Source organism: Choloepus didactylus, chromosome 20 (genome assembly GCF_015220235.1).
Source record: "Choloepus didactylus isolate mChoDid1 chromosome 20, mChoDid1.pri, whole genome shotgun sequence".
Classification (NCBI taxonomy): Eukaryota; Metazoa; Chordata; class Mammalia; order Pilosa; family Megalonychidae; genus Choloepus; species Choloepus didactylus.
In genome coordinates, this window is record NC_051326.1 from 45,830,627 (window position 1) to 45,844,223 (window position 13,597).

General features: G+C 41.3%; 1 protein-coding gene across 2 annotated transcripts in view; it reads left to right on the forward strand.

Moving 5' to 3' along the window:
* Window positions 1-12,765: 12,765 nt before the first annotated feature.
* LOC119516811 (testis development related protein) overlaps window positions 12,766-13,597 on the forward strand; it is a 58,445-nt gene continuing 57,613 nt past the window's right edge. The window contains exons 1-2 of one of the 2 annotated variants that reach the window (XM_037813279.1): window positions 12,766-12,950; window positions 13,217-13,415. In XM_037813279.1, coding sequence (XP_037669207.1) covers window positions 13,308-13,415 — 108 coding nt within the window. In that variant the 5' untranslated portion in view covers window positions 12,766-12,950; window positions 13,217-13,307. The remainder of the gene's footprint in view (window positions 12,951-13,216; window positions 13,416-13,597) is intronic. The other variant, XM_037813278.1, reaches the window with a different exon arrangement.

A 13,597-nucleotide genomic window follows, 5' to 3' on the forward strand; every position in this document is an offset into this window, starting at 1 on the left:
TCCTTCCAAAATAGAGTTTCTCCCCTTCCTGGGTGCTGTATTTTGTGACTTAATGCAGGTAATCCTTTGCCCCAGGCCTCTTCTACTTAATTGTTTCTCACACTCTCCTGGCTGTCTGCATGCCACTTCTCTGCCCTCAGGACAAACTCTGGGAGGGTAAGCCTGAGACAAGTTGCCTGGCTCAGTTCCTCAGACTTCCTCCCAATAGATTGGCACCACCATACCTGCACCCCAGTAGGTGCACAGTGGTCACTATGCTGCATCTGGAACAGGATGGAGTCACTATGGGAGCACAGGTGGGCTTCCTGCTGCACTGGGAGTTGAGTCGTGGGGGCAGAGGGCAGTGGGGGAGGCGGGTAGAAAGGGCACCAGGAGCTTCTCCTATGGCTTTTGAAGCTATGTTTTCTTGATTCTGCACTTGCCCAGTTAATGTAGCCCTTAAAATGTATTCCATAGTTTTGAGAATGGTTACTGTCTTTAAGATCCCTCTCCTGCATTTGGCTGAGGGGTTTGGCACAATGGCCACCCTCAGAGCTGGCCCCTAGCAATCTGAAGTAGGCGATTAAAGGAGGGATCAGAGCTCAGACCACATGCCCCTGGAGTTTGGAGGATTAGGTCCTTGTAGCCCATCCAAGCACCTGCAAGCCACACCAGGAGCCCTGGCTGAAGTCCCCATGGCCGTCTGCCTGAGGCTGGGGGATGAGGGATGGTAGCTGCTAGGGGAGGGTGAAATTCACTGATATTTGTCACAGTTTATCTGCTTCTTCCTCCAACTCTTTCTTGGAGCTGCATAGTGTTACACCAGACTCCAGAGTTTCAACATAGTTGATTCAGTCAGCTCAATAGCTGTTTTGGTGGAGGGACTGATTCCTGGATCTTACTTCTCTGCCATTTTCCCACAATCCCAAAGTACTTACCTTTATTTGGATATTTTGTGTTGTTTAGAAGTTTGGCTGGGAAGATTCCCGCAAAAATATATGAATTGATATTATCTAAAGTTTTACATGGTATAGGAGAATTCTTATTATAGAACTTTAAGAGAAGCCTGGATGAAAAACTTAAATTGAGACTGTAATATTTTTAAATGGCAGAAAAAAGAGTGAACAGAAAAATTCTTACATGTTGGAACAGAAATTTGGAATAACGTTCCTCCAAATGCAATGAATTTTTTAGTTGTGTGTTAGTTTACGATTGCTGCTGTCACAAATTACCAAAAACAGTAACTTAAAACAACACAAATTACCTTACAGTAATGAAAGTCAGAAGTCTGAAATTGAGTCTCATTGGGGTAAACTCAAGGCTTTGGCAGGGCTGCACTTCTTCTGGTGGCTTCACAGGAGACTCTGTGTCCTTATCTTTTCCAGATTCTGGAGGCTGCTTGACTTTCTTGGCTCATGGTCCTATTCCTCGGGAGAATCTGTTTCCTTACCTTTTCCAGGTTCTGGAGGCTGCTAGCTTTCCTTGGCTCATCATTCCATTCCTCTGTCATCAAAGACAACAGCATCAGTTTGAATCCTTCTCATACTGCCTACTTTCTGGTTTTCTTTTTCGATTCTTTCTTCCAATTTTAAAGGGTCTTGTGATTATATTGGGCACATTCAGATAATCCAGGGCAATCTCTTTATTTTAAGGTCAGCTGTGTAGCAAACAATTTCATCTCTAACCTTAATTCACTTTGCTGTGTAACCTAATGTATTCACAGGTTCCAGGGATTAGGATATGAATACCTCGGGGGAGCCATTATTCTTTTTACCACACCATGAGTGATGAGTTCAATATTAATTTTACTTTATTTTGGTGGAGTTTTTTTTTTTTGGTTTTTTTTTTTTTCAGTTTGGATTTTTTAAATGAGCATTATAATTTTTAGATTAAAAAAGTTTTGGTTTTTAATTTTTATTTTTGGGAAAAACTTTTTTGTAACATAATTTAAATGTCTACATCATATTTTACTGAATGGATGTAGCTTTTAGGGAATTTTCTAAATACTGTTCAGGTAGAAAATGTCTCACATATATAATTTAGCTTGTCTATATAGTTAGGGTGACCTGCTTGGCCTGAAGTCTCTGGAGAAGGTATTTTGATTTCACATCTCCACTCTCCATTCCTTTCTCCATTAGTTACCACTAAGTGCATGGAATCATGACCACTTTAGGGAACATTTTGCTAACTTTTATGCCCAGCAACACTGCTTCTCAATTTGCTTTCCAAGGCCAAGCATTAAAACCCATCTCTGGCTCTGGAAGGCGTGTTCTTTTCTCAACATCCCTCCACCTCCCCATCATCTTTGTCACATTCAAACTTGGTATTTTTAAACCAGGGAGGATTCTCCTTAAAAGTCCCAACTCTCAAATCCCATTAAGAGAGATACCCTCTTCTAAATAGACTTTGTGTTGGTTTGGCTACAGAATACAACAATTAACTCTAACAAGTTCAAGTGATATTAAGAATATTTTAGAAGAGTACCAGCCATACAGTACAAAATTCTAGGGCAAGAATTACACTAGGGTCATGATGTGGACTAGAATTGGAACTGGAGAGTCAGGAATGGAGGATGTTCTCTATCTCTGGAGCTCTCAGCCTTGCTTCTCTCTGAGCTTCTGAGTTTTTCTAAAAAGCTTGCTTTAGACCATCTTCTCCATTTCAGTAAACTCCATTTCAATAAACACATAGGGAAAATGGTCTCCCTAGCACAAGCTCTAGTAACTACCTCTGACTAAATAGACTCTATTTTTTTAGAGTCTCTACCTCAAAACCAAATTCCTGTAGTGTAGAGTGTGACTGGCCTAGCTTGGGTCAGTTATCCATGCACGAAAAATCAGCTGTGACCAAGATCCAGCATTTAAGTGCACCTTTCATCAGGACTTGAGATGGGTGGGAAAATTCTCAAAGGGGATGACAGACAGAGGCATCTTAAAAGACATCTACAAGACCATCGAGGACCTATTGTATACCAGTAACTCTAGGGAGAAATTGAATAAATACTGGTCTATGGGCTCAAAGAATTCATAGCTTGGAAAGAAAGAATGGAATACAACTCATTGTGACACAAGGAAGTTATTGATTTGCCAGGTTGCTCTCTGATCTGTGGGAGGTTTGAGAAAGGTGATGGGAAGGAGGTAGACCTCATCTGAGAGTAATTATTTGGGATAGTTCTGTAAAAATGAAGATCAAGCATCAGTCTGACCCCTACAGCAACATAAATGACTGTATAATACTATTTGTGAATTGTGTAGTTGGAGTAAGGGCCAAAGGGAAGGGATCAGAGCAAGCAGAGTCTTTGAATCACATTACAATTTTAAACCATAAAACTTTTGCACAACGACAGTACTGTTTTTTCTTGTGTTTGGTGAAGTGCCAGCTTGCTTAGCTTGATTATTAAGTTATTAAAAATTTGATAATTTCTATTTATTCTTTTGTGCTTTTCATTAATTACCAAGTTGCCTATTATGAACATGCATTACTTTTGTAAGCAGAAAAAATATTTTTGACAAGATATAGAATATGTTAATGCCAGTGTGGCAAATCTGTCACTATTAAGTTGGATGAAAAGGGACAAGCAAATTGTCTAAGAAAAAAAAAAAACTTAAAAAAATGCAATTACTTTTTTAAAAGAACAAGGAAGAAATTTGCATTCAGGCATCCTGGACCAAGTCAGGAAATGCAACACTGAAACTGTCAGTCTTAAGTGAGAACGGAAAACCTGAAAAATACTGTGAGTTATTAGGACCATTGTTGACTGAATATCTAAATTTCCTTAAATTGTTTAACTCAAAAGTTTTTCTGGGTCAAACTCTGAAGCAGGGAGGCCCCGAGTCACTTGACTTCCTGCCTGTGCACAGCCAGGCAGCATCACAGCTCCCTGATATTGTAGCTCTTTCTCCTCTGGGGTTTAAAATTGGCCACAGAGAAAAATAGGAAGATCAACAGCCTCCTATTGAGGACTGTGTAATCATTTGTCCTCTTGCTTTTTTTTTTCCCCCTTAAAAAAGAGTTTTACTTTTGATACCTTAAAAAAATGACAAATTCCATGGTGAGATGAGATTTACTCGTGGGTCATCCAAACGTCTATTATTCTTCAGACTATGGCTACTGAAGGTTGTGTCTAACTAGTTCTCCCGCACACAATTTCAGGAATACAATGGTAGGAGGTAGATTTATTGTATTGCTGTTGTCACTGGGGCGTGTGTGCATGGCAAATAAATGGAAGTGGGTAGGAGCTCCTGGATGCATAGAGCTCTGCAAACTGGCCTGGCAGCCAGAAGTTTGTGAACCAGCTCAAACACTACCTCTGGCATGTCCTTGAATCAATTAAGTGCCTAGGGTCTCTGCTTTTCTTCAACTGCAAAATGAAGAACTGGACTAGCAATTTCTTCAAATCCCTTTCAACGCAAGCATTCTGTCATTCTAAGTGCCTTCCTGGGTGGCCTTTACAATTTTATACACATATAAAGATTTTTATGTCAGCATATATGTGGCAGTACCTATTATGCAGAATTTAGATTTGTTTCTACTACCCCCAGTACTGAAAGTCAAAATGAGCAAAAGCGACAGAATTCTTACCTTCATTACAGCTTATTACTCTCCCTTATCTCCACTCTTTCCCCTGCAGCCCTTTTTATCGGAGAGGAGGTGGAAATGTGCTGAAATCAAGCATGGCCCACAGCAATTTTAGTTTGAGCCACATCTAAGTGAAGGAATGCAGAATAATTCTAAGTATACCTAGAGTAGCAGTGGAAGGCTCCACTGGCCTTGGCCTTCCAGTGGAGCTGGGAGTGGGGGGACTTTTTGAAAGAGAGCCCCTGGTGGGGTAGGGTGGGGTAGGGGAGGAGAGCAAGACTTTGCCGCAGGACTCCTGTAGTTTCATCTGCTCTGCTCAGCCTTGCCTCTCAGCTCTATCTCCTGCCTAATGATCAGAAAGACTGGTTCTCTAATCTGGGAATGTCTGTCTACTTTCTGGGTGAATTTCTGTAAATCATTTAAAATTAATAATAATAGATAAGGCTTATTGAGCACTTATTATGTACCATGAAGTAAGAACTATTATTACATTACTCCTGTTTTGCAGGTGAGGAAACTGAGGCAAGGGGGAGATTAGGTAATTTACTCAAGGTCACAGAGATGGTAAAGGGTGGAGACTGGCTTCCCAGACAGGCTGGCTCTCGAGTCCAGAGACTGAACCTCTGCTATTTTGTCTACGATTACAGGCTATAGACTTCAAAAACACATGTTTCTGAGTTTCAGTTTCCACATTTTCAAAGGGTATGAATATAATTATTTACATCCAGAATAACCTTTGAAGATAATTATAACTTTAAAAAAGGGAATAAATATTACCTTTGTTAAGATTTGGGGGATGATTCAAATGAGATCACTATCATACACAAAAGTGCTTTAAAGCTACAGCCTGTTGGGGAAAGGCAAGTTTATTTATCTTCCTCCTTAGTATTTTGTTATTGTCATAATATAATTTTCTTTGTAGGAAACAGGAATTAATTAAAAGGCATTGACCTTTGATATGAATTATTAAGAAGATGGATATTAATTGGTGATACAAGGTAAACCACTAGTCCTCTCAAAAGTAAAAGGAGGGGGTCTAAGAGTTTGGGGATAGAGAGAGCTGGGCAAACACCAGATCATCCTGTACATTTTATATTCTAAGAGGGAATGCTCAGGAGAGGAGGTGGGCTGAGGCAGTTGAAGATTCTTTTAACTCTTCCATGCTTTCAATATTTTCTGAATGCGAGGGCTTAAAGCTGGTTTAACGTGAGGGTGTGGAATAAAGCCTGGGGTCAGGATCCCCTTAAACAGCCTCAGGGCTAGGCGCAGGGCTTGTTTGTTGATTGAGTAAATGAATGATTAAATGAGTAAATGAACTTTGGTTACTAAAAGAGTAGGTACTTTACATATTGCATCACCTAAGGGTGCTAGCATTTACCCGTGCTCACTGTCTTGTGGCGAGCTAGATACTGTGCTAAGTGGGAGCTTTATAGGAGGTAGAGAGCCATGCTTAGTTCACATATGAGAAAACAAGGCTCTGAGAGGTTAACTAACTCTTGCAGTATCTCACATCTAATGTACGTCTTGCATTTTTTTGCTTACGATGAGCTCTCCGGTACTTTATCTCATTTACTTATCACCGAGAAGTGTTATTTTTCTTATTTTACAGGATAATGACAGCTCCAAATACTGAAACAACCTGCCTATTCCAGTTTGCTAATGGTGCTGTTAAGCAAAATACCAGAAATGGATTGGCTTTTATAAAGGGGGTTTATTGGTTACACATTATAGTCTTAAGGCCATAAAGTGTCCAAGGTAAGACATCAACAATCGGGCACCTTCACTGGAGAAAGGCTATTGGCATCCGGAAAACCTCTGTTAGCTGGGAAGTCACGTGGCTGGAGTCTGCTTTCAAAATGGCGTTCTCCAAAATCTGAGTGTCAGCTTCCAACGGCTGTCTTCAAAATGTGTCTCTCAGCTGCAGCTAGCTATGAGCTCCTTCTGTCTGAGCTTTTATAGGGCTCCAATGAACTAATCAAGGCCCAGGCAGAATGGGCAGGGCCACACCTCCATGGAAATTATCTAATCAGAGTTATCACCTACAGTTGGGTGAGTCACATCTCCATGGAAACAACCTAATCCAAAGTTTCCAACTTGATCAACACTAATATGTCTGCCCCTACAACACTGCATTAAAGAACATGGCTTTTTGTGGGGGATATAATATATACAAACCGACACACTGCCCAAAGACATAGAGGAAATCACAGAGCTAAAATTATTTACATATTGCCAAGGAGTTTTTTAAATTAGAAAAATATGGAAAAGTACAAAAAAGAAAACAAATTTCTAATAGATATATTTAATTGTGATTGTTAGTATTTATGATGTATGTGATATTTAATTGCAGGACTGTCAGCTTTTATATATCTACCATCATTGTGTATTTGGATATAGTCACATAGTTATTGCAGGGTTTTTTTTTTTAACATGAAAAAGAGAAATAAATGAAGAGAAATCAATCACATTTAATTTAAATTTGTTGTAAATTATCTGTTGCAATGTGCATATTGTTTATATTTTATAGAGTAGCAAATTTATTAAAAATTCAAAGCTTCAAATACTTTTTGATATACATCTGACATATATGGCTTATACATAATATGATGTATATATACCCTTTAATTCATATATATAACTATATAAACCAAAGTTAATTTTCTCATTCTGTCTCTTTAAACTTAACCCTTACAGATAACGAGTATTGAAGTTTGGGGAAAATCCTTTCAGAGTTTGTTTTTTCTAAGTAGAGCTAAAATTTTAATCCAGGTTAATTTCTCCAAATTCTATGTTCTTTCCATTACACGAGATAATGTACATAAAATACTAGCAAATGCTTGGTATGTAATAAGCACTCAATAAATATTAGCTATTAGCTATACCTTTCATAGTACCTGGTATAGGGAGGACAAAATGTTTGCCAAATAAATACTCAGTGATTGGTTAATTAATTCTCTGAATTTGTTACTGTTAAGAGGTGTAAAATATTATTTTAATATAAATACCTATGGTTATGAGTAGAACATAGAGGAATTTGACTGGAAGGATATTAAATATAAATTTTAATATATCAGAATATGAAGGATGATCTTAAAGCTTATTGATTCTAAAGTTTACAGAATACCTCAATTCTCCAGATGTTATTAATGATCTTTCCCTCGATATTAATAATAACTAACTGCAGGAAAATGTGGCCGTTTCTGTGTAGATTTTACTTGGACTTGGAATATGTAACAACTGTGATCTGGGAGCTCTGACTGTATTGGAAATAACTGCCCATTTGGTGGCTCACAGTTGTCTGAAGAATAAGACCACTGAAACAAAGCATGACTCCATGGGACTAAGATAATTTTTTGAAGTTGGAAAGGACTAGGACATACAACTATCTTCCTCTTCAAGTGCAGCCTGTGCTTACCTCCAGGTAGGAGGAACTCACTGTCTCCTGAAGCAGTGCATTTCATTTCCAAATAGCTTTGGTTGCTAGAAATTTCTTTCTAAAGGGTCTCCAAAACCCCACTCCTACTTAAAATTAATCTTACCAGAATGAAATCTCACGAAGGTGAGTCTTATGCTTTTGTTCTAGTTTGCTAATGCTGCTGGAATGCAAAACACCAGAAACGAATTGGCTTTTATAAAAGGGGATTATTTGGTTACACAGTTACAGTCTTAAGGCCATAAAGTGTCCATCAACAAAGTGTACCTTCACCGGAGGATGGCCAATGGTGTCTGGAAAACCTCTGACAGCTGGGAAGGCACATGGCTGGCGTCTGCTCCAAGTTCTGGTTCCAAAATGACTTTCTCCCAGGACGTTCCTCTCTAGGCCACAGCTCCTCTTCAAAATGTCACTCTCGGTTACTCTTGGGGCATTTGTCCTCTCCTAGCTTCTCTGGAGCTAGAGTCTGCTTTCAATGGCCGTCTTCAAACTTTCTTCTGCAGCTACTCTCTCTCAGCTTCTTCAAAGTGTCCCTCTTGGCTGTAGCTCCTCTTCAAAATGTCACTCTCAGCTGCACTGAGTTCCTTTATTTGTCAGCTCATTTATATGGCTCCAGTGATTTAATTTAGACCCACCCTGAGTGGGTGGGGTAACACCTCCATGGAAACTATCCAACCAGAGTCATCACCCACAGTTGGGTGGGGCACAACTCCACTGAAGCACTCAAAGAATTATAATCTAATCAACACTGATAGGTCTGCCCACACAAGATTACATCAAAGATAATGGCATTTTGGGGGACATAATACATTCAAACCGGCACACTTTTTAATTCAGACAGGAATGGCACCCACGATCTTTATTAAGTAAAAAGTTAGAGTTTCTGTACTACTGAATGATTTCAGGGACGTTATTAGCCAATAGGGGGTATTCAGTCTAAAATTAGTAGCTTCATCTAATTGAGGATTTAATCAGTTAAAGATTCTTTAAATATGTCTTTCTGAATGCAGGAATAAAGTATGTGTAAGATTTTACTATTATGACGTTCAGTTGTGTAAAGTATACCTCGTGAACATTCACAACAGCTGTGACTTAATTTTATAAAAACTCATAAATGAGTGAATGTATGAATTATGTCAAATTCTTAGAACTTATGAGTTCTTCTCATAATTCCAAAATGCCTGAAGTTTTCCCAACAGAGTCTTGCCATTTATATGCTACTTGCTTCTTTCTTTCCTTCTCCATGCTCCTTTTTATTCCCATAATGCAAGATGCTTCAAGTTTCTGGCCTTTACCTGTTACAATTGTAGATTTCCTTTCCTGCTATACTCTTCTATGAAGTAATACTAAATGTTGTTTAAAATATTCTAGAATTTAGGTGTTTGATTTAATAAGACTGCCTTCTTCCAGATTATCCTGAATTTGGAGGGGTTTGCAGTTTGTTACACTTAACATTTTTACTGCATACAACAGTGAATATGCCAAACTGAAATCAAGTCAGTAGTCTGGGTCATTACACCCTAAGCTTTCTTTACATGAGTAAAGGCCATTCATGTTATTTTAGCATTTGTTTGTTGAAGTGTTTTGAGTTGATTTGCCTGTTTTATTTCTAGTCTTTGAATTGGCTGTGTTTGGACCATGGCTTTGTTTTGTAGCCTCCGTTTTATGGTATTTGACTTTTATCAATGTTTTGTGCTTTGGGTGTGTTTATTTCAACAACACCTCCTGGGCTATGAGGTACAAATTCACTGTGCATTTGTAGTACATAGTATAACCATTGCCAAGGCTATGCATTTGAAATTCTTTAAGCTTTTGTAGCCTGGGAGGCCAAGCTTATTTGAACTTGTTTAAAAAGGTGCATATTTTTAACATTAAATATTCCCATGAAGAAGAAGCTCTTAAATTTAGCTTATACTGGGAGGAGTGTTCTTTAGTATGTGTCCTCTAGTTTTATTTGATTTGGTTTTGTTTGATTTTGTAATATTCTTGCCCAGTGATTCTGGGATATTTGTGTGTGTGTGTGTGTGTGATTGTTCATTTCCTGATTCTCTTCATTTATTGAGAATGTAAGGTGGGGATTGGTAGGATGATTGCTATACTGTTTTGGTTTCCAGGTGGCTGGTTGATGTTTAATATTTGACTTATCCTGCTCAGCTCTTTGGCCCCTTCCCAGACCTTAATCAGCTAACCCTCTATGTGTGCCTCTGTGCCTAAGGTTCTCTCTTCCCTCAATCACAGTCACCATCCACTCTATTCTTGGGGCCCCTCTTTCCCCAAACCTGGCTGCACAGCATGGAGCCTGGCAGGCCTCTCCCAAACACAGTCACAGCCGCTTTTCATTTTAAAAGTTTTGTTGCTAACCAGTTTTGAAAAATCCAAAAGGTAGACCTGGTTGTTTAGAGTACTGAAATTGCAAAGCTTAGGACATTTTTACAGAAGCTTATAGTTCTGGATTCTTTAAAAAATGTATTTTTGAATTACTCAAGTAATACACGAATATAAATTTGTGAAAAATGTAAGCAACACTGAAGTTTGTTGAGTAAAAAGCTTTTCTGTAAAAGTTAATTTATGGGATTGGAGGGTATAAACCTTAAAATTTTGATAGAGACTAACAAATAGCCTTCCAGTATTTACTAATTTATGCCTCTACGAAAAGTGTACGAAAATTTCCCTATACCCTTTGCAACTTTGGCTGCTAATTTTGTAAACATTTGCATAATGTTAATTTGCATTTCCCTGATTACAGCAGAGTTGGGTACCTTTTCATATTTTATTATTGGATTCCTTTCTGAAACAACAAATAAAAGTACCTTTCAATTGGAATGTATGAGGTATCTCTCCTCATTTAGAATTTTGGTGACGTTTAGGGGAACTTTTGCTTTAAGACGAGTCCTCTCATCCTCACAAATTCATATCCACTCTGAAAAATACCATATGGGCAGACTGGGGACCACCTGGCTTCCAAGACCTCCAGGCTGGGTGACAGCTAGGGTTTACCACTTTCACTGTGAAGTAGGATGGTAATCTATCTTGGCTAGAAAAAGTAACAATTATATATTTATAGTCAAAAATAGCTATAAAAATACTTTATTGCCTATAAACTACACTATACACCTTACCCTTTACTTCTTTGTCAATTGTTAGGAAATCCTTAAAATCATTTTCACGTTGTTATTGTGGATTTTGCCACATGCTCTGATGCATTGTCTGTTTCAGACATCTATTGCCTGTTTAATGAATGTTAAGAGATGCAACCTGCAATGTTGAAGAAAGTTCAACTGAAACCCATAATTGCATTCCTATAATTCCTGTTTTGGTTCCAAGGTAGTTGGCTGATGCTTGACATTTGGCTTAGGTCAAGTCTACCCTTGATTCTGTTTCTCTTAGGCCATAGTCCCTGGGAGCGCCGGGCCCAGGGCCTTCCCCAAGTGCCTTGAAGAATACACACAGCAGTTTTCTTAACCTAGGGGCCACCGGTGCCAAATGTTATCTATAGCTTACCTCCCTCCTGGAACTACTTCCTTCCTGAAACTCCCTGAGATACTCTTATCTATAATCCTTCCTTCCTCCCTGTTGATTACAATCAATCCCTTCCTATGTTGCAAGACCCCTGCTCCTGCTTTATGCTCTCGTTCCCATTGGAATGTGGAGCCCTTATAACCAGCTTGTTCAGCCCCCCACAAATTGTGGAGTATCTTCATGTTGAGCTCTAAACCCGGCCACCATTCAGAGCAGCTCCTGAATCCATTCAGAGAAGCTCCTGAATTCAGGGCAACATGACTGACTTCCCACCCTGTAGGTAAGCCCCCAAAATAAAAGCTCATTTCTCAGAAGTGTCTGGTGCTTTCTTTAGTCCTTTGGCTACAGACGCCCTCTTGGGCCATGATAGTCTCTAAATTTGAATAATTATAAAAGTGTCCTTTCCTTTTCCTCTTGTATATTTGAACACAATCCATCCATTTATGTCAGACCCAGACTGCAAATAAACCAGCCAGTTAATTTACTAAGCTAGTCCATAAAGACTTTATTTCTTGATTCCTATAGGGCTTACCATTCTATCACTAGGCACTTGTATGTTGCCCTTTTAAAAAAAAAATCCTACATTCCCAAATATAAACTCCTTGAGGATAATATCACATATTTATCTCTTTATATTACCACACCATGCAAACAGTAAGTCTTTAATTAACAACTTCAAGCCCACACCATTGTGATTAGGTCTGATTTGAGACCTAAGAGTCAAGGAATCGTGAGGTAAGTTTGCCTCCTTGGTCCACAAATAACAGATCTAGGAATGAACTCGTTGTCTTTTCCCTCTAATTTCTATTCTTAACTCTGCCAGATGGACACTACGATGTAGTTGATGAAAAATTTCCTATAGGAATCGAATTATGACAGAGAGTAGATTAAAATGTCTGTGTACTAAATGCTAATTTTCTGCATAAGTGAGCAGGCATTCTGGGATCATTTTCTGAATAAAAAGCCTTTGGAATCGGGTGCTACCAGGTTTTAAGTAATTATCAAGTACTGAGGGGTGGAGGGGCGCTTCTGGGCCACTGGCTTTATTGCCCCACTTTCTCTCCAGCTGAACTCAACTCCCTCCAAACGAAGGTGAACTTCTGTGCGAGCTCACCCACATTGACCCCACCTGGGCAGGGGCAGGGGCAGGGACGGGGGTAGAATGCAGGGCGTGCAAGGGTAGAGTCCCTCACCCCGCCCCAAAGGGCGGGAGCCGCGGGCATGCGCATGCAAGCCGCGCTGCGGCCGGCCTGGGGCGTCCCGGCGGCCCCGTTGCCGTGGTAACGGGAAAGCCCGGAGCCGCTCCTCCCGCCCCCACCCCTCCCTCCGCGCCGGCCGCTCTCTTGGAGCTAACATGGCTGAGCCCACCGGCCGGCGGCAGAGGCAGCAGCTAACGCTGAGGGCAGTTGGAGCTGCAGCGGGCGGCGGGGGCCAAGCGCAGGTGAGGAAGGCGGCGGGTTGGCCAGCGACGCGGCTTCGGATCCAGGGGCCCGAGGAGCCCCTCTTGGGCCGCCCCGCGTGTCTGGAGGGCGGCGGGTCCGCGTCGAACCCGGGGGGAGGGCCGGGGCTGGGGCCGGAGGAGGCCCGCGGAGCACGGGGCGCCAGAGCCTCGGCCGGGAAGGGGGCGCGCACCCGCAGTTGGCTCGGTCCCCGCACGCCGCCTTTGGCTTCAGCTCAACTTTGTTCCTTCCCTGTGTCTTGGGACAGGAGTCGTAAACCCCGAGCATCCACCCGCTCGCCAGCGCCCGGCCGAGGAGAGGCAGACAGACGCCAACGCCCGGAGACCCCGCCCCGGAGCATGTGGAAGCTGAGCAAGAGCAAAGTGCTTCTGGACGACTCCCGCGAGGAAGAGGACGGCCTGCGGGAGGGGAAGCCGCCGCCGCCGCCCCCGCCCGCCGCCGCGCAGGTAAGGCCGGGGGCCGCGCCTGGCTCGCCTTTTTTTTTTCGCGCTCGGAGGTCGGGAGCCCTTGAAGGAGGGAGTTGAGCTTTTTACTGTGTGCTTTCTGGACCAGAGGAACTTCCCCGGGCCCCTGCGTTGGGGCCCGGCCGGCGGAGGCCCCTCCAGCGGGGCTGGCGGGGACCCGGGGT